General features: G+C 37.5%; 2 protein-coding genes across 3 annotated transcripts; both read left to right on the forward strand.

The window, feature by feature from the left end:
- The first annotated feature begins 1,643 nt into the window (after nucleotides 1-1,643).
- LOC117333453 (methyltransferase-like protein 24) lies at nucleotides 1,644-8,124 on the forward strand. Its single transcript, XM_033892753.1, has 6 exons — nucleotides 1,644-2,216; nucleotides 3,101-3,234; nucleotides 3,678-3,806; nucleotides 4,102-4,176; nucleotides 4,794-4,929; nucleotides 6,101-8,124. The coding sequence occupies exons 1-6, from the start codon at nucleotides 2,124-2,126 to the stop codon at nucleotides 6,407-6,409; spliced, it is 876 nt and encodes a 291-aa protein (XP_033748644.1). The 5' UTR covers nucleotides 1,644-2,123; the 3' UTR covers nucleotides 6,410-8,124.
- Nucleotides 8,125-9,320: 1,196 nt separating this feature from the next.
- LOC117333454 (phosphatidylserine decarboxylase proenzyme, mitochondrial-like) lies at nucleotides 9,321-20,232 on the forward strand. 2 transcript variants are annotated; one of them, XM_033892754.1, is made up of 7 exons: nucleotides 9,321-9,373; nucleotides 13,949-14,043; nucleotides 14,363-14,478; nucleotides 16,236-16,472; nucleotides 17,651-17,942; nucleotides 18,622-18,782; nucleotides 19,208-20,232. In XM_033892754.1, the coding sequence occupies exons 1-7, from the start codon at nucleotides 9,336-9,338 to the stop codon at nucleotides 19,469-19,471; spliced, it is 1,203 nt and encodes a 400-aa protein (XP_033748645.1). In that variant the 5' UTR covers nucleotides 9,321-9,335; the 3' UTR covers nucleotides 19,472-20,232. The 2 variants fall into 2 exon arrangements, with proteins under 2 accessions (XP_033748645.1, XP_033748646.1); XM_033892755.1 differs by lacking the exon at nucleotides 9,321-9,373 and adding an exon at nucleotides 12,474-12,537.
- The last annotated feature ends 1,572 nt before the right edge of the window (nucleotides 20,233-21,804 follow it).

Here is a 21,804-nt window from a genome sequence, read left to right on the forward strand (position 1 = left end):
TCAACTTTTCTCTTCTTTCCTAACAACTTTCTTTTTCCGATTGTCTCCCTCCGTGACACTGCCTCACCTTTAACCTTTAGTTGAGCGTTCGCCCGTGTGAGGAAGATTTTCTATTCTGTCTCCTAGACGAGATATACCGGTGTCTAAAAAATGGTAAGTGCTACGTAATGCCCTGTCCATCACTCAGCAGGTTTGGGATTGAGACGACTGGTTCGCCAGTATGTGATTGGGTGGAGTGTCCTGCTGGGTGTCTTCGGCAGTATGCTTCAATGAGGTAGCACTATAAAGTTGGTATCAGGTCCGGGCTATCACAAGAAAACAAACGCACAGACATCCATCCCGAACACAGGGAAGGCCGTTCTTAAATAACCTCAGCTGTAAATAGGACGGTAACAATTACTTAACCAAACCAAATGTCCTTTTTGGTGATTTTCTTATTGTGTGATTGATAGTTAAAAGGATACTTATAGTGCAATATCTTTATTGTTTAAATCGATATTTCTGTCTCCAACATGGTCATGTTAACTGTTTATAACAATGAGTAAAGAACTTTTACTTGTTTTGCATGTTGTCCAATTCCTATTGTATCTAATATCTGAACAATCAAATGAGATGAAACCCAGTTTACGTGTTGGAAGGTTGTACACAGGTGTCCGTAAAACAGTACAAATTGCGACCGTGCAAGACCTTCAGGAAGTACACGTATACTGCTGACTGTAGTATACACAGATCGGACATAATGACGTCACGAATGTCAAACGGTTATACTTGTTTCTATTGAGTGTACCTGTACTGATCACAGGATTAGAACCATGTCCTTTCAAATTAGTTATAACAAATGATAATCATGACGTCACGATGATTGATATACCTAATGATTGTAAAGCTGTTGTATTTCCAGACATAGAACCGGGTATTGTAATGTATACCAGACCTTCCTAATCGTTAGCATTGTATGGTGTTTTATCTCGGCTCACATCAATTTACAGTGCCAATTAACACATGTATGACAAGTTATGGTTTAATTAATATTAAATTCATATATTATAAACTGTCAACATGTGTTCAATAAGAACAATACTGCATGAGACAGTCCCTCTAACCTTGGTCTAATAACTGTTTTGCTTTGTCGCCTTATAAGATAAAATCAGTCCAGTTGTTTGTTACATCGCTTTTTAAAATTGACTGGTTAAATTAGTTGCATTATAATTTCTCAGGGAATAGCTTGGATTAGATTTGAATTGTTTTAATATGGTCATGAAAGAACGGCCTCTCGTTTGTGCGAGCTGGATGCTTGTAGTGAATGTGATTTTAGAAGTTGTGGAACAGTCGTGTTTGTCCTCCTGTGATTGAGCGGAAGTGATTTCGACATTATAGTGCTGTCTCCCTGACGTATACTGCCGAAGACATCCATCAGGACACCCCACCTGGTCACATTATACTAACGGCAGACGAGATGAGAATCAATCATCTCAGTCCTAAAATGCCGAGCATTATAAACACTGGTATGTCTCGGGTAGCTAGGGGACGAAACCCGATGTCATCCTCACAGTAGCGAAAAATCACCTAAAGACAACAAACAAATGTTCAGAGAGACATTAGGAATAAGAAATCTGTTGAAAGAAGAGAAACAAGATCCAAAAGTAAGTGGCGCCTTATGAGTACAGCTAAGTAGAATTCTCACACTAACTATAGCTGCATTTCTGAAAGGAAAGATTCTGTATTAACGCAAAACAACGTGTGAACTTTCTTTATATCGCAGTTATATCTAAAATGGGGAACACGTTCAAATGCATCTGGTAAAAGTTATGTTGATATAAACCACCATACCACTCCTCAATGTCAAATTATTATTGACTAGTTACCACACAGGTGTGAATAAGAGTAATAGATATATTTACACAGATAGGATCAGGAGAACCGGACAGTAAGCGTATTCTTCTTCATGGACGTAACTAACGATAGTCTAGTTTAAATCATGGTTAAATCACATTCTCAATACCTATTCGCTAACTATTTTAATGTTTTAATGAAGAACACCCCAGAAAATATCGTTCAGTGATATTTTTACTTAAGCATATCGAGTAGTCGATTTACCTCTTTGTTTCACGAAGACGCGGACCATGCCTAGGCGATGTTGGTCGTGTATCTTCCTTTGGCTAACGAGTATTGTTGGACTAAGCCTACCCCTGCTGTGGATGGACTTGGTTTATAAGGTAAAATATGCCAAAAACTTATAGTAACACTGTTAGTATTTGACGTGATATTAGGACGTAAAAAGTTTGCACTGGTATAATAAACATGACTAGTTTCGCATATCCTATACAGCAAACTGATTTTTTTTTCGATATCCCAAATCTTGTGCCGATAGTTCTTGGTACTAGTATAATTCAAACTGTTCACACTCGCGTGTTTGACTGAAGATCTGTGCAACGTTTTAGGAAGTATGTTGTTTGAATGTGGAATGTTATGCAGATCACTATTATTCCGAGAGCCTTCTTACTCAATAAAAATGTTATCTGGGTAGGAAACTGATCACCATACTTCTTGTCCTCTTCTCTTCCTCGTCTGTATGTAAACACTGTCTTCCCCGACCTCCCTTCTGGATGATAATACTGTTGCGTCATTGGATACATGTTTACTGGATCTATTAACGGATTGCACATGTTGTTCAGTAATTGTTATCCGATATCCAAATTATCAAACTTATAAAATGAAGGAGTAAGTGGATCCCCGCCTATATTCAAACATTTGCTTAGGTTAATTATGCAATCCCAAACATTCCTTCTAGTAGATGTTCTTTTTCTTTTGACCACAAGCATCACTGATCAATCCTTAAATGACGAAACAGCTGTATGATGCAGTTATATATCCATTGTTACATGTGATTGATGAGGAAAATTCACTTACTGGTACACTGGTATATGTGTTAATATAATCCTCTGAGAACACATCCTCGATATTCCAGGGGTAACGTTCATTTACGTGGCTGAGAACAAAAGTGAAGGTAACTGGAGTACCGAGGATGCTGATGAGGATACCGAATCGTACCATACATAAAAACTCTAGATCTATTTTACTTTATATTGTTATATTACAGAAACAAGTGGATGTGATTCCTACAGCTTCTACAGCTTCTACAACTCCAACATCTCACTTAGAGAGCTGCATGATCCCGCCACACTCTGACCTCGTGACGTACAATCTGTCTAGACTGGCCTCCCTCTACCACAAGTACGTCTTGGCACAATACCGATAGGGCAAATACGTTTACAGTCATAGATCATTACCATCTCTATACCACAGTTCATAAACTCGGGGTATTCCGTAAGGAATATAAAAGCATCATTAAAAAATGGGTTTTTTTAATTGATTAGTTAATGACATTTTCTTTTAATTGCTTTAATTTGATTCGCAGTCAAACCTTACACTATGGAGCCTAATTAAGGGAGTGATAAAGTTGTTTGTTTCCTTCAGATTCTCAATCGTTATCATATATAAAAGACAAGAGGTCATGTCCTTGCGTAATGTCCAATCGACCACATTCCCTTGTTCTCCTTCAGATTTGTATCAAACATAATGTTTCACACATAAAAAATGTAAGACAAGATGACTGACTTATTCCTTGTAAACACATATCACACTAATGGTTAGTCTAATGTGTTTCTCCGTTACAGGTACCTGTCGAGTGAACAGATCCCCTGTAAACAGGGCGTCAGGCTGGGCAGGAAACGGCCGGGAGGCTGGGATGTTTGTATAGATGAAGAATTCAGCCTGGCCGATCCTTGTATCGTTTATTCTTTCGGGTATTGAATTCGATGATGGTCATTATCGTAATGTAGACATTATAAGTTAATATGGTCTACAGTTTACGATAGAACATAATTAACACGAATAGTATTACCTTGTCTCCTTGTGCCGAGGAAGACAACTTATCAAGTACCTTTCGGTAAAGCTACTACGATCTTTCCTATCTCTCGACATTAAACATAGCATTTCAAAAATTGTATCATCATTCATAAGTACTCTTTATAATATACCAAGAAGCATAATAAGATTAATGTTTTGCTTTTATTTCTACATTTTCATCATTGGTTTCAGCATTGGAAAAGACTACTCCTTCAGTGAAGAAATAGCAAAGACATTTGGTTGCTTTGTCTACGCCTATGACCCGGGGTATGTTGGTATATGCAAAGTTATCATTCTGTATCATTTCAATGATACGTAACTCTCTTTTATGTATCATGGTTTAAAACATCTTACAGACAGCTATAATAAAACACATAATTTCTTTGGTCATAGTTCTCTTTTACGTACGTATGTATATACATATATTATATAGAATAAAACGTCAAACACAGATCTGCTGTCTCCCTACTACTTTCGCGGCTTCATCATGGCGTTCATTAGGATATTATGAATTCGGTACATCATTTTATGACGTCATACTAGTAGTGTACATAATTTATAATACTTTCATTTGTCCAGTTTAAAAGGAAACAAACTATATGACAAGGTTTAAACAAACCAATCCATTACAAACTTGATCGATTGACCAGTCCTTTGGTACACAGCTCTATTTAGTCAGAGAATAGTAGGACTTAAAATGAACATCATTGAGTACCTCCTTCAAAACGAGGCTCATAATATATCAATAATCCCTCGTATCAGAGTTTAGAACAACTTATAATTACAGTCAGTTATGATAAAACACATTCAGTTTGCGTCTGTTTAAAACCTACAAATGTACGTATCTTTGATTTCGCTGAAAGCTTCATTGAATGTTATTTTAGGATAAAGCGTACCGGTAGACCACACATAGACAGACTCTTGTATACTCCTGAAGGAATCAACAATTACACAGGATTCAGTAACCATCGACGAATGAGCACTTTACAAGATATACGACGCCATCACGGTCATAGCGATGTGAGTACTGTAGTGACAAGATATTCGAGGCCATTACGGTCATAGCGATGTGAGTACTGTAGTGACAGAACATACGACGCCATCACGGTCATAGCGATATGAGTACTGTAGTGACAAGATATACGACGTCATCACGGTCATAGCGATGTGACTACTGTAGTGACAAGATATACAACGCCATCACGGTCATAGCGATGTGAGTACTGCAGTGACAGAACATACCACGCCATGACGGTCATAGCGATGTGAGTACTGTAGTGACAAGATATACGACGCCATGACGGTCATAGCGATGTGAGTACTGTAGTGACAAGATATACAACGTCATTACGGTCATAGCGATGTGAGTACTGTAGTGACAAGATATACGACGCCATCACGGTCATAGCGATGTGAGTACTGTAGTGACAAGATATACGACGCCATCACGGTCATAGCGATGTGAGTACTGTAGTGACAAGATATACGACGTCATCACGGTCATAGCGATGTGAGTACTGTAGTGACAAGATATACGACGCCATCACGGCCATAGTGATGTGAGTACTGTAGTGACAAGATATACGACGTCATCACGGTCATAGCGATGTGAGTACTGTAGTGACAAGATATACGACGTCATCACGGTCATAGCGATGTGAGTACTGTAGTGACAAGATATACGACGTCATCACGGTCATAGCGATGTGAGTACTGTAGTGACAAGATATACGACGACATCACGGTCATAGCGATGTGAGTACTGTAGTGACAAGATATACAACGCCATCACGGTCATAGCGATGTGAGTACTGTAGTGACAAGATATACGACGACATCACGGTCATAGCGATGTGAGTACTGTAGTGACAAGATATACGACGTCATCACGGTCATAGCGATGTGAGTACTGTAGTGACAATATATACGACGACATCACGGTCATAGCGATGTGAGTACTGTAGTGACAAGATATACGACGCCATCACGGTCATAGTGATGTGAGTACTGTAGTGACAATATATACGACGCCATTACGGCCATCGTGATGTGAATACATGCACTGTAGTGACAAGATAACGGTCCTTTTACGAACACTGGCGATTTTGGAAATCAAAGTTCTGAAGAATCTTCATGTTTTTAAAAGCCTCGTTTTAGACGTGTTTTTTTATTTATAAATATTTCTTTTCAGAAAACAATAGACGTAATAACTTTAGACATAACTCCCACGGAACTCGTCGTCATCCCTCACGCCCTACAAAACGGTGACCTCCAAACAGTTAAACAGCTCAACCTGAGACTCGGCAATCCAGTTCACATCTTAAGGGAGACGGTCGAGGCTTACATCAGCAGGCTCGACGTTCTCCGTGATCTGTATGTCTTCGGATTTAGAAGCTGGATTATAAATGAAGACACCAAGTGTTTATTCCATTCTGAAGTCATGCATAAGCACGTCATAGGATGTCATGAGGTTTCATTTTTAAACCTTAGATATATATAGAACTCCTTAAGGGGTTATCAAATGTTCATATATAGGAATTTATTCGAATCAACAGTACATCAAATTTATATTTTAAAGTAAACAAAAGCTGCTTTGTACCTAATTAATCAAGTGGCCTTTACTTTCGAAACACCAGTTATATTCCATATTGATAACAGTTGACTTATATTCGTATAAGTAGCTCCATCGTTCAAAGAGGATGAGTACACGTACTACAGGCGATTTTAGTCGTATAAGTTACAACAGAATGATAACCAGGTGGTTATACCAGAACATTCCAAGCGATTTGTCACTGAAATAGAGGCCGTTTATAGATATAAACAAGCTGCAAGATAATGGTAATGCAATAGGCGAGTTCTGGAAGAGAGTAGTTTGCGTATGGTGTGTCTGAAAACAATACAACTGTTGTTTTTGTGTGTGTTAAGGTGTGTGGTTGGGTGCTGTGCATTCTATAGCACCCACACACAAGAAGAAGCAAACGGGTGTTTAATAAGAACAATTGTTTCAAAAACAAAAGTACACAAGCACAGAATCAGACCTCTAAAGACAAAAAGAACTAACATGTATATTATCTGTCCTAGTCTGCTATTCTATATAACCGAGAACATCACCCATCGTTATCCAGCGATAACATCTAATAGTCACCCATAACGATAATGTTAAAGACTGTGTTCAATTAAGCATGAAACTCATACTTGGTTTTCCTGATAATGTGCATTTTTTCAATCGCAATTTTTTCAAGTTGTGTTCCATTTGTTTCAAACCCCTTTGTGATTCATATCATTTGTGGACATATATGTACATTTTTTTGAACATATAATTTTACATCCGCAATAAAGACAACGTCAGAGATTGACGTATCTGTAGTAAAGCGTATACAAGATATCGATACAATGTACATTTTCGCGTGTTTTACATACAACTTGTACTGGGTAAATATTACACATGATAAACCCTTAGTAACGTCTATCAAATCACAAGAGGGCCTTGGTGTTCACATCCTCAAAACTCTGGGGCTTCTGGAATATGTCATGGCAAAAGTGAAGACACAACTAGGTATATTAGTTAGGTGTCGGGAAAACACTGACCAATCGCCGAGCTGGTGCATTTCGTTTGAAGATCACAGAGAAGCCGTTTCAAAGCCAGTCGATCTAGCGGTATGGTGACATTGAGGTTCAACTAGTAGTTTTGTTTTATCCACAAGATGTGGCTGACAGAGCTTTCACTTTTGTTATGACGTATTCCAGGGGAGCAGAGATGCATTCTAGAAAGTTACGAAAAGCCTTGTGATATGACAGAGATTTTCAACTGACATAACTTACCTATAGAGTACGATACTATTTGATTGGCTATACCACAGGATAATTATAAATTAGGTTCACCCTTTGATCGAGTCACTATTTGGAGTTGGCTCGCTCGCACACCAATACTTAAATATGTGAACCCAATGGGCGAGATACAAACAGGAAATGATCAGGAAATAGTGCTATCATGTTCAACGTTGTTATTGGGATTGTCATAAATCAAACGTTTTAAATCATCAACAGGAAGAATCATCTTGACCAACAGATTATGTGTATGTTTGTAAAACGTGTCTATATAACACTATATTTGTATCAATTTGAAGTGACCTTGTATATAAATATAAGTCAAAACTGAAAGCAATGTCACGAAAAACGAATGTACAATGTATATCCTTCAGAATTGGAAATAAAATCATAAACCTAAGCATAGTGTGTTTTTATTTACATGTAATATACATTAAGCACAGACATCTACGAAAGCCTATAAGTGTCAATAAGATAAAATATAGTTACTTGATACACGTTATTACGGAAATTTAGATGTTTATTTGCGTTATAACGCAGAAAAATGCGTATTAACGTGAAAAAACGCGAAAGAACGCATAATAACGCAAATCGAAACACGCAATCGCGCGAAAAACACACTCTATTACGTATTCAAAGTCTGTATAAACTCATGCATACGACGCATTTACACATTCTGACGATGGATGAGATTCACCTAAACATAAATGTGTACTTCCGATGGGGATTTAGCAAAATAGAAATATTGTCAATACTGGCTTTTTTAGATTAACGTGATGATGTCCATTGAAAATCATAAAATGAATTTCTTATATGTGCGAATAAGTTAAACCGTTTGACTTTGAACTCTTTCCAGAATAGCGTCCGTATACATAACCAAGTCTACAAATGATAATGCCTTGTTGATAATATTTTATCAAAACCTCAACAACTAAAGCACTATTAAGTTAGTTTCTGAATTATAATTCTAAAATTCAAAAGAGGAAAACGAAAAGAAAAAGTTAACAAGCCTCATTGATCATCATAAATCAAACAGACAACTTTGAAATATTCTATGTGTCAATGGACATTGTATCAAAGAAATGTTTTTCGTTATAGCGTGTATCAATTAACTACTTATATTTTATCTTATTGACGCTAATACTCTTTCATAGACATCATTAGGCACAAATAGCCTAGTGTTTTAAAGGCTCGCCGCTTTCATATACAATTGTACATATACGGATATGTACTTTTGAATTAGATACTCAATATATTATATATACAAATTATCGTCATCCTTCTTAACTAAGAGGTCGCAGGGAGAGACATGGTGCTATTTATTATTGTCATCATCGCACGTGAACTGTATGCTGCTGATCCACGGTGTTGATATACTCAATTATGGTCAATTAATAAATCATCCAAAAACTATGTCTGATAAAAATAACAATTTCGATTAAAAAACAAAACTGTTAGACACTGCTACGTGCATATTATATGCGGGAAAAGGGAAAACAACAACGACAACGGCAAGAATAGAGAAGCTTCTAGACGGACCTTTTCTACCAGGGCTAATGTTGACTCGGTGCCGAATAACCTTTGACCTCAAGTCCAACATGGCGACTTCCATGCTACACAGTGTGCGGTTATCAAGGTAAACAAATATATTCGCTTTGTTACCCATAATATTTTGTTTTATATATTGTCAAAATAAAGATCTGCTCTGAGTTAATGAATGAGCTTAATAAATGTAATTGTTAATTCGTAATCACCATCATGCTATGGTTCATACGGTACATTGTTTGAAATATATTTCGACTGTTTAACCTCCAATTAGCCCCAGTGCATGTAGTTAGGAGTTAGTTGATCCGGTATCAGGGATTAGTCCGACATACATAATTATGTAGTCTAATATGTATGCTATACCGGACTCTAATAAGTTTTACTCATAAATACCAGAGACATATATACAGAGAGATTAGTAACATCGCTATTTCCCCGTACACGTAGTGGCTCCCTTTATTCGTGACAACTCAAGCATATCCCTTATCGAGAGCGTCTTGTCTCCTATCAAACACACGCGAGCGCAGGTAAATCGGGCTTTGCGCATGTGTGTATCATAGTATTGGAACTTATTCGACATGTTCTGGTTAATCCGCCATTACGTCAGACCAAAACATCGTCATTTTAAATACACACAGAAAGCACATCGTTTTATTTTGGCCACTACAAAAGTTACCACATTAACCAAAAACTATCAAACTTATGGGATATAGTCTTATTGATCATGCATATTGTTGTCATTTATCCGTATTTTCGAAAATCCATTGGGTCCTATTCGATATGTCCAAGTTTGTAATTAAGCCGCCATTACGTCAGACCAAAACATCGTCAATTTTAAACGCACACAAAAAGCACATCGTTTTATTTAGGCCACTACAAAAGTTACCACATTAACCAAAAACTATCAAACTTATGGGATATAGTCTTATTGATCATGCATATTGTTGCCATTTATCCGTATTTTCTAAAATCCATTGGGTCTTATCGACATGTCCAAGTTTTGTAATTAAGCAGCCATTACGTCCGACCAAAACATCGTCAATTTTAAACGCACACAAAAAGCACATTGTTTTATCTAGGCCACTACAAAAGTTACCACATTAACCAAAAACTATCATACTTATGGAATGTGGTCTTGATTATCATGCACATTGTTGTCATTTATCCGTATTCTCGAAAACCCCATAGGGACTTTTCGAAAATTGGAGATTCCCGCCGATCTTTCCTGCGTTGTGCTTGACTTTCATACTCAAAATACAAACACTTGGACAGCAAATTGTGATATATTTCATATTGATGACACTTCTGCACTTTGATATTAATAAAATTAAAGCACATAATTGGATCTTGGTGATGATTTCAAATAGAAATTATCGATAATTATGTGTCTGGTTTTCAAGTTTTCTCCAATATGGCGTCTAGTGAAGACTGAACCGAGCGACCAAAGTTAAACTTCCATGAACGTTAGTATGCTGCCTTGTGGCTTTGTTGTAACTTTTCTGGTTTCAGTTTTGAGAATACTACCAGTAAAACATAACTCGTAAATGTATACATTACACAATTGAAGACGCGTATCCTTCAGGAGCGTATGTTCCGTGTTTTTCTTTTTAAGCCAATTTTGTTTATACTCTATATGCCGTGAGCATTGTGTTAGAGACCATTTAGTATTTCACAATTTTGATAAGTCATACTGGACATGTTTTATAGGTTTGACGTCCTTGCAACAAATTGGCCATGACAGCTTCCAGTAAATGTATTTATACAACGGTTTTTGAAAAAGTAAAAACTGTAACCTGTTTAAGGATAACTTTGCTCGCCTGTCCATAACATATTTCATATGAGTAGGTATTGATGTTTAAACAGGTAAAAACATAAAATCAACAACACTACATATCAAAGCCAGAACTCTATGTAATATTCTTAACTGCTGCAATTTTGCCAAGAATTCCATTAAAATATGCTTTTGATAGTCTAATAAAAAGTTTTTGATACCGAAAAATATGACAAACGTTCAACAGCCTATTGGCAATGGTCATCCAGTAGTACTGTAAACTTGCTCAAAGCTTTGGTGCAAGGGGCGACTACAATACAAGCTGAAATAATGTCAATGGCATTGATGTACGTTTAACAGGCCTTAAAAGAATTCAGGGCTTTTGAGCAAAATAAATGTACTTACATTTAGAAACATGTCACCTTCATCCCGTATACTTGTTCCCTTGTTCCCGTTTTAATCACTTTGGAATTTCCCAGTCCACAACATGTGTGGCATGATCGACATTATTGCAGATTTATTGAACTGGGACTTTTTCCTTTCTGATATTTTAAATGTCCCTCACTTTTGTGTTTCTAAGTCTTTCTGGTGTTCTTGAAGACGGACCCAAAACTTTCCTTTATATCTGTATGTCGCAGTTCGTGATTCTGATCTTTATATATATACATGTATACATTCTGCGACAGCCTCTTCGGTCTTTGTCCTTACATGTGGTATGTACGAGGATGTTTTGGAGAGTGGGGTTTCGTGACTGTTGTGAGGACAAAGCCGTGATATGTCATCTAGATTGGTTCGGATAACCCATTTATGTACGAGATGACAACATGTTCTCTCATCCTTTTCTTGGTGGTAATTTTCTTGTTCTCTCTGGTTTCTTTCATCTGTTGACATACCCTCTACAGATATACACTTGCCTTCATAGCGGAACGAATATGATTCTGTTAAGATATTTTGTCCTGTTGTTCTGTGACAATAGAATTAGTTCTATTCAGAAACGTTCGTAAAACTCCCAACTTCTGCTGTAAGTGGTGGCGAGTCTGGAAGGGATATATTGGGCTGTAGGTGTCTTTTTATAGGCCAATACACTGACAGTATCGTCATCCTTCTTAACTAAGAGGTGGCAGGGAGAGACATGGTGCTATTCATTATTGTCATCATCGCACGTGAATTGTATGCTGCTGATCCACGGTGTTGATATACATGTATATTGGAGATTACTCAATACTCAATTATGGTCAATTAATAAATCATCCAAAAATTATGTCTGATAAAAATAACAATTTCGATTAAAAAACAAAACTGTTAGACACTGCTACGTGCATATTATGTGCGGGAAAAGGGAAAGCAACAACAACAACGGCAAGAATAGAGAAGCTTCTAGACGGACCTTTTCTACCAGGGCTAATATTGACTCGGTGCCGAATAACCTTTGACCTCAAGTCCAACATGGCGACTTCCATGCTACACAGTGTGCGGTTATCAAGGTAAACAAATATATTCGCTTTGTTACCCATAATATTTTGTTTTATATATTGTCAAAATAAAGATCTGCTCTGAGTTAATGAATGAGCTTAATAAATGTAATTGTTAATTCGTAATCACCATCATGCTATGGTTCATACGGTACATTGTTTGAAATATATTTCGACTGTTTAACCTCCAATAGCCCCAAAGCTAATATATTAGGCCTCCGCCTGTGCATGTAGTTAGGAGTTAGTTGATCCGGTATCAGGGATTAGTCCGACATACATAATTATGTAGTCTAATATGTATGCTATAACGGACTCTAATAAGTTTTACTCATAAATACTCCTTAATAGAAACGAGCCCGTGTCCATGGACATCCATGCACACACAGATATAGGAGGGTCACCCTTCACACCTTGGGGGTGGGGCACACGGGGAGTTGGCCACGGACGACAAGCAGATAAAGATATACCATTACAGTAGTGTCTGTAGTGAATCTTGTGTATTATATATTATTTCAAATTTTGATTTGTATTTCTGATGCAATTATATGTATTATGAATAAAATAAGATAAGTCCATTCCTGCACAGGATTTAGACAAAAATCTGTAAAAGTTTTTTTATCAATCAAAAGTAACTTCTCCAAATTTGCGTCTTTGTGTCAAAGTGTAAGGCTGTTTGGGTCCTAAGGCCAAGGGAAAAATGATCTCTGACAATGGCCCTGCATTAACTAAATAAAACAGACAAAACTTTACAAATGAGTAACATATATATACAGGTATGTAAAGGGAACACATCAATGTATAGTTTGCTTCCTACATTGTACTTGCAATTACTTTTTTCTAAATGTCAAACTGAACCTCAGCTATATTGGCAGATAGTTTCTTGATAATTGTATGTGTGGGATATATAGCTGCACGACAGGGACCTTGCTGACCAGTGACCACCTGTCAGTATTCTAGTTTACTATGAATTTTCTTTGGAATCAGAATGCTAATTTAGTTAAAGGGAAAAGTTGACAGAAGTGAATGCTACTGAGAGGCAGATCCCAAAATGGGGAAAGTATTTGTATGGTAAAATAAATTATGGGTTCTTTGCTATATTCACTGAAATATCCAGTGATACAGGCCTTATGGGCCTCTTGTTTATAAATTTCCAATAAACAGGCTCACTAACTTAAAATTAAAACTTCTATATATGTTTTAGCTAAAACATCTCAAATAATGTTCTGAGTGTCAAGTTTTGCTTTCTGCTGCTTGATCCAAAAACAATGGAGTAATGCATTAGTTTATGTAGATATAAGAGATGCATGTAGTTTAAAAATTAAAAGTTCAAAGAATATCAGAAAAATATTTTCTTAAAAACTTCAAATGAAAACAGTTAAAGATAGTAATATCTTGAAGAGGTGTGTATACTTGTGTCTTGTAGTGGTACTGCAGTACAGAGACTGTTTCTCACTCCATGTCGTACCAGACCACGAGGATGTGTCAGTGTTATACAAGTCTTTCACAGATCATGGAGTGGTATGTCTTCAGTGAAAATCTACTTCAAAATTCTCTTTAACTTAAATTATTTTGAATACCAATAGATTAAATCAAGTTTCTTGTATAACTTCAAAATACAAATGTATATAGTAAATGATCAAGTAGGTCATCACCATAGAAATCTCTGAATGTTCACTGTCAATAGAATATACTAGTATGAGTTTTATGATTGAAAGTAAGAGAAAAAACTGAATTTTATGATAATTGATATGGATGTACAAACCAAAGAGTCCCATCCATCCTATATCATATATGTATATATCAATAATGTTGACTGAGAATTATTTCCTGCCTTCAGAGACCACAGGGTACCAACCTAGACAGAAGGGATGGTGGCGCAAGTACCTCGGGATCACAGTCGGTGTTGGGGTCGCTGTTGCTGTTATTCGTCCTCGAAAGTTCAATCAATATGTTGTAAGTGATAACACGCCCGACATTTTAATAATTATTGTTGAAAAATGTTCAGTGCAATACAATATCATCTAAAAAGTAAAAATAAACTTGGAGTACTTTACATTTTACCACTAGTAGCTAGTAGACACAAATGTACTCTATTACAAGGAGACAAACAGACTGCAGCCTCTGGATCCCAAAATGCACACAAACTTCAGGTATGAGACTGGCACCAGGGGAGGGCCGTCCTTAAATGGCCATAGCTGTTGATAGGACATTAAACAATACTGAACCAAACCCACACAGGGGAGGCCGTCCTTAAATGACCATAGCTGTTGATAGGACATTAAACAATACTGAACCAAACCCACACAGGGGAGGCTGTCCTTAAATGACCATAGCTGTTGATAGGACATTAAACAATACACAGGGGAGGCCGTCCTTAAATGACATAGCTGTTGATAGGACATTAAACAATACACAGGGGAGGCCGTCCTTAAATGGCATAGCTGTTGATAGGACATTAAACAATACACAGGGGAGGCCGTCCTTAAATGGCCATAGCTGTTGATAGGACATTAACAATACTGAGCCAAAACCACACAGGGGAGGCCGACCTTTAATGACCATAGCTGTTGATAGGACATTAAACAATACTGAACCAAACCCACACAGGGGAGGCCGTCCTTAAATGGCCATCGCTGTTGATAGGACATTAAACAATACTGAACCAAACCCACACAGGGGAGGCCGTCCTTAAATGGCCATCGCTGTTGATAGGACATTAAACAATACTGAACCAAACCCACACAGGGGAGGCCGTCCTTTAATGACCATAGCTGTTGATAGGACATTAAACAATACTGAACCAAACCCACACAGGGGAGGCCGTCCTTAAATGACATAGCTGTTGATACGACATTAAACAATACTGAACCAAACCCACACAGGGGAGGCCGACCTTTAATGACCATAGCTGTTGATAGGACATTAAACAATACTGAACCAAACCCACACAGGGGAGGCCGTCCTTAAATGACCATAGCTGTTGATAGGACATTAAACAATACTGAACCAAACCCACACAGGGGAGGTCGTCCTTAAATGACCATAGCTGTTGATAGGACATTAAACAATACTGAACCAAACCCACACAGGGGAGGCCGTCCTTAAATGACCATCGCTGTTGATAGGACATTAAACAATACTGAACCAAACCCACACAGGGGAGGCTGACCTTTAATGACCATAGCTTTAGATAGGACATTAAACAATACTGAGCCAAACCCACACAGGGGAGGCTGACCTTTAATGACCATAGCTTTAGATAGTACATTAAAGAATACAAAACAAAATATTGAAAATAGAGAATTTTAAACATTTGATGGATGAGCTCAGAAAAGTTAGTTTATATGATCTGTAAAATATTTCTAACTCTAGTAGCGTTACTCATATGAGCCGAGGTATAATTATATCTGGAGTAAATGCTATCTGTATTGTAATGCATACATGTATATATAACCTTAACCCATTTTAGGGTCAAATGTGTATAGATATCCACAAAACTTCACACAACAGAGAGTAATTTTTTTTTTTTGTGTGTACCTTTGTGTGATGTGATACCAGGTCCTAGCCCTCCGTTCTGTTCCTAAAGTTACTCTGGTATCAATGTGAGTCAATCGGCTTATCTATTTTAACAATGAAAGTTCGGTTGGCAAAAAAAAATTAGTTACTGGTACAGTGAATCATATATGATCTGTGATTTTCCTTTTCTCCAGGAAAACACCTACAAGAAATTGCCTTTGGAATCATTCTCAAGACTGTGTGGTCGGTTGTCCCGGATTGAGCTTTGGAGCTGGTTACAAGTGCGAGTACTCAGACTCTATGTTAACATGTTTAAGGTAGATTTGAGTGAAGCAGCGGATGAAGACCTCACACATTACTCTAGTTTGGGCGAATTTTTTCGACGTCCGCTAAAACCGGGAGCACGTCCAATTGATGAGAACCATGAGCTGGTAGGTCTTTGTTTCAGTGGATCACTCTATGTTAAAATAATATGACTGATATCTGTTTTATAAGGTAATATTAAAGTTTATAGCAAGGTTTTAAATAAGATTCTTGTATATAATTACTGGGAAGATGAAATACAGGGTATTTCATGAATGACTTAATTTCAGCTTCAGATAGTTTGATTGGGCATATGTATATGTAGTACATTACATATAAACTATCAGATTAAAATTGAAAGTTTCAACATTTTCTACTCTGTGCAATGAAGTCAGGTGAAAGATGAGTAGGGCTGATGGAGGCTGTCTGCCCATATTTTTTTTTTCTGTAGAGACAGTTTAAGTTTCTGTCACTTAAAAGACACAAAGTTGACACTGCAGTGTTGAATTTAAAGTTTAAGTTTCTGTCACTTAAAAGACACCAAGTTGATACTGCAGTGTTGAATTTAAAGTTTAAGTTTCTGTCACTTAAAAGACACAAAGTTGACACTGCAGTGTTGAATTTAAAGTTTAAGTTTCTGTCACTTAAAAGACACCAAGTTGATACTGCAGTGTAGAGTTTAAAGTACATGTATATAAAGCTTGCGAACACTGCCGACCAAGGATTTCAGCTTCCTGGTATATTCACATGAATATGATGTAGAGAAATGTCTGATAGATGTTGTTGTTCATTTCTGATGGCATCAGGAATTTTATTTCTCAGTATTGTTTAATTTTTATCAGGGTTACATATATACCAAGCTTGCAATACTGAACTTCAGATACGAGTTTGTGACCTCACCTTGCAGTTGTGCACCTACAATGTAGATTCGAGAGTTTCCTTAAAAACTAATGTAATAGGAGTTATGTCCCTTGTTTAAAGGCATTTAATGTTAATATGGAATAATTCTAATGAATCTTTTAACCTTATATCAAAGTTGCTACAAGTTGTTATTTCATATAATCTAACATTGCACTTGACTTTATTTCTGCTAGATTTTATTAGTAACAAGTGTTTAAATCTATGTTTTACAGCATTGAGCTATCATTTATTGAATTAAAAGACTGGAATGTTGCTTCCTTTCTGAAGTTTAAATACTACATATAGTAGCTGTATGGATTTCCTTGGCTTGGGCGACATCCTTGTGTGTCTGATTTGTGACTTCTCCGTTATTTATTTATTTTTTTTTTTTAATTTCACTTGCCAGACCTGCCCATCGGATGGTAAAATATTACATTTTGGTGTGGTCAAAGATGGAAAACTGGAACAGGTAAAAGGGGTGACATATTCTCTGAGGCAGTTTTTTGGACATTCAACGTGGATAAATGGCCCGCTAACAAACAACATGCATTACATATCAGATGAGGATTACTATAAAAGCCTACACATCCGTCCGGGTAACGCTTTGTATTACTGTGTTGTGTACCTAGCTCCTGGGGACTACCATAGGTTCCATTCCTCAGTCGACTGGACCATCACATTCAGGAGACATTTCCCAGGTAATGTATTTTCCTTCCATCTTAGTATAGGACTGATGTGTTTATCGTAATTATTCTCAAGTAAGCCCTCTCCCCAGTGTCAAAATGGGGCTTATGTACATTCTAGAAAATAGGTCAGCTTTCTATTACCTGTTTGGTAACAAGCAGACGACATATAGGTATCACTATGTCAGCGTCTGTGTCAGCACGTCGTCCACATAGAGGTTTCAGCGCAATAACTCAAGTTCCCTTGGGCCGATCAAACTCAAATTTTAATTCATGCAGATTTTACTTACCAAAAGTGTTTGCTTTGGATTGCTTTCCAGGTCCGAAGGTCAAAGATCAAGGTATCTGTTACTAAAAACAGAAAATTGTTTCTGTGCGATAACTCAAGTTCCCTTGGGCCTGTGTCAAACTAAACATCATGCAGATCTATACCTTACGGAAAGTGCTTTTTAAATCCGAAGGTCAAAGGTCAAGGTCGTCACTCTTACTTAAAATAGAAATGTTTTTACCTTGTAATAACTCACCTAATGAATTGGGTTAGGCTATACAACTGAACATGAGGATTGAAGTGTGAGTTTGAATACTATTAACTTTTTTATGGGAAATATCATAGTGAAAATTCAAGAACGGCACCAAGATAGAGCCATTTAATTATAAGATGTAAATATAATTTTGACTGTGCCTTTTATTACAGGAAAACTGCTAAGCGTAAGGCCATGGATTGCCGAGTGTGTGAAGGACCTGTTTAACTATAATGAGAGGGTGGTGTACCTAGGCACGTGGAAACATGGACTGTTCAGCTACGTCCCTGTAGGGGCCACAAACGTGGGCTCTATCAAAATCTACTGTGATGAGGTATAGCAGTTCAAACTTAGTCAGATCAGCTCAGATCAGCTCAAAATAGATTAAATAATGACATTTTTAGATGGATTGATGTTTTATAAAATATAACCTCAGATAGTTTTATCTTATCTTATTTAATGTTGAAATGATGCCAATAGTCACAACATTTCCTAAATATTATCTATTACTAAGTTATTTTGCAATGTTATCAAGACATTGCACTGTTTGATAAAGACATTGATGTGTGACAGATCAAGACATGGTCAACACTCTCAGGACACTATCTTGATGTTATGAAAATCAGTTAAAGTAAATGTGTACACAGTACAATAGTCAAAACTATTGGGTAATTACGTATGAAATTTTACAATGAATAGCCTTTATATAAGTTTTAAAATGACTATTTTCTAGTACAATGTATATATTTTGTTTAACAGGACTTGGCCACAAACAAAGCTGAGAACAAACGAAAAGAAAGCATAGACAAATCATTCTGTGATGGAGGAAATTCTGGTGTGAAGGTTAAAAAAGGTGAAATGTTTGGTGAATTCAATATGGGCTCTACTGTTGTGTTGGTGTTTGAGGCTCCTCAGGATTTCCAGTTCACGTGTAAAACCGGACAGCAAGTGAAGTGTGGCATAGCCCTGGGAAACGATGAATTATTGACCGTTGAAAATAAGCAACAAAAAACGAAAAGTTGATAGAAGGAATATCAACACATAGATGCTGTATATTAAAACGTTTGTCAAATTTTGTACATATACACATAATGATTGAAAAATGTTTTGATAGTTTTGAGTATACAAGTATTTGATTTTCTTCCTGAAGAAAATTTGACTCATTTTTTTCAATTAAAAATTGGATAAGTGTAGAACTGTACACTAGTTGTGAAAACATGTATTAAAATATTCTGTGATATTTATGAATGACAATGAAGATTTTGATTTTTCTGACAGTAAATGTACACTCAATTTAGTAATTAAGAAAATGGGATTATGAGTGTTGACAGGTCTGTTGTGGGTACGCACATATGCCATTTTATATTACCTCTCTGGGTATTCTACAAGTATGGCCTGTGCTATCCTCCAACTTTGATGATTTTAACACTTAAATGGAATATGTATATACAATTCACATCCATGTATGTACATTTTGTATATCATCTAATATAAGATTTATCACTGATCATGTCAGGGTGTATCAGACCGACCATCATGGTGCCATTGGAAATTCTTTTTTAAGGACGTGGATGTGACACAGTAGTATAAGTTGGGGGTATTTCTGGCTTGGCGATTAGGCAACGCAGATTGTGTGTTTGAGGCCCAGTGAGGGCACAAGCTATTAAATTGTCTTCCTTCATCATTTGTGTTACTATGTTATATACACACGTGTATCTAATCATCAACACAATGTATAATATGCACTAAGTGTTGTTTATCCGATGATAAAGATTTGAAATTCCTGTCGTAGTTGTACTGTGTTGAATATATATACTGTATATATATTCTAGTTTAGGTATAACAATATTAAAATTGTGTACCAGCTGTAAATGTGAACATTGTTGTTGGTTTGTGCAAAGTTGTTGATTGTTAAATGTCAGATGTTTAAAGCAGATCCCTGGTTCTAAAAACATTTATCAGAACATAAAAACTATTTGTATTACTTCATACATACAGAGAGGCTGGGACCTTCTGCAGGTAGTCCTGGACTCCCTATATATAGGAAAGGGAAAACATTTCTCTATAAGCCTAGAGTTTGTTGGGATATATAGACCCTGACAATTTTTTCTGCAATGCTTCACATGACAGAAATGAAATTTCAAATAGAATATAAATGTACATACTGCGTGTACATGTAAAACCAAGTCCCCAGGGGTCGGGAACATTCACAGCTGGCGAGGCAGTCCCCAGGGGTCGGGAACATTCACAGCTGGCGAGGCAGTCCCCAGGGGTCGGGAACATTCACAGCTGGTGGGGCAGTCCCCAGGGGTCGGGAACATTCACAGCTGGCGAGGCAGTCCCCAGAGGTCGGAACATTCACAGCTGTTGAGGCAGTCCCCAGGGGTCGGGAACATTCACAGCTGGCGAGGCAGTCCCCAGAGGTCGGAACATTCACAGCTGTTGAGGCAGTCCCCAGGGGTCGGGAACATTCACAGCTGGCGAGGCAGTCCCCAGGGGTCGGGAACATCCACAGCTGGCGAGGCAGTCCCCAGGGGTCGGAACATTCACAGCTGGTGAGGCAGTCCCCAGGGGTCGGGAACATTCACAGCTAGCGAGGCAGGCCCCAAGGGTCGGAACATTCACAGCTGTTGAGGCAGGCCCCAGGGGTCGGGAACATTCACAGCTGGCGAGGCAGTCCCCAGGGGTCGGGAACATTCACAGCTGGCGAGGCAGTCCCCAGGGGTCGGGAACATTCACAGCTGGCGAGGCAGTCCCCAGGGGTCGGAACATTCACAGCTGTTGAGGCAGGCCCCAAGGGTCGGAACATTCACAGCTGGTGAGGCTGCATTGTGTTCATTTCATGTGTCCAGCAAACGGGTATCTTATAAAGGCACTCATCAAGTCGTAGTGTTATAAATCACTCTAATGCAGCTCAAACTGCTAATGATTGACCACAGGTGTCTGATTCTGGTTAGTATTAATAGAAGAAAGAAAAATAGACCCTACTCATACTATATCAACAAGGTGGAACACTCGAAAAATCAGAAGTGGGGGTTGAGCTTCGATTCACTTTGAATATAAGTTCAACCTGATTAAAATATAAAATGCACGTAAACTTCTGTAATGTACCTTGGTTTAGAATCTTTAAATATAAAAGCATTTTATGCTTTTGTCGTGTGCCAATTATTTAAAGATGAGAAGATGGATCAAAAGCAATTGTGATAGCCGACGATTTATCGACTGTGGAACAGAAATAGTCTGTATATTTTAGAGTGGTATAAAAGGGGGCAATATCCGATTGGTCGACAACTCTATAACTATAATTGTTGACCAATCAAGTCTACTTCCGTTCCACAGTCTATCCATCGTAGATC

Source organism: Pecten maximus, chromosome 8, assembly GCF_902652985.1.
Source record: "Pecten maximus chromosome 8, xPecMax1.1, whole genome shotgun sequence".
NCBI lineage: Eukaryota > Metazoa > Mollusca > Bivalvia > Pectinida > Pectinidae > Pecten > Pecten maximus.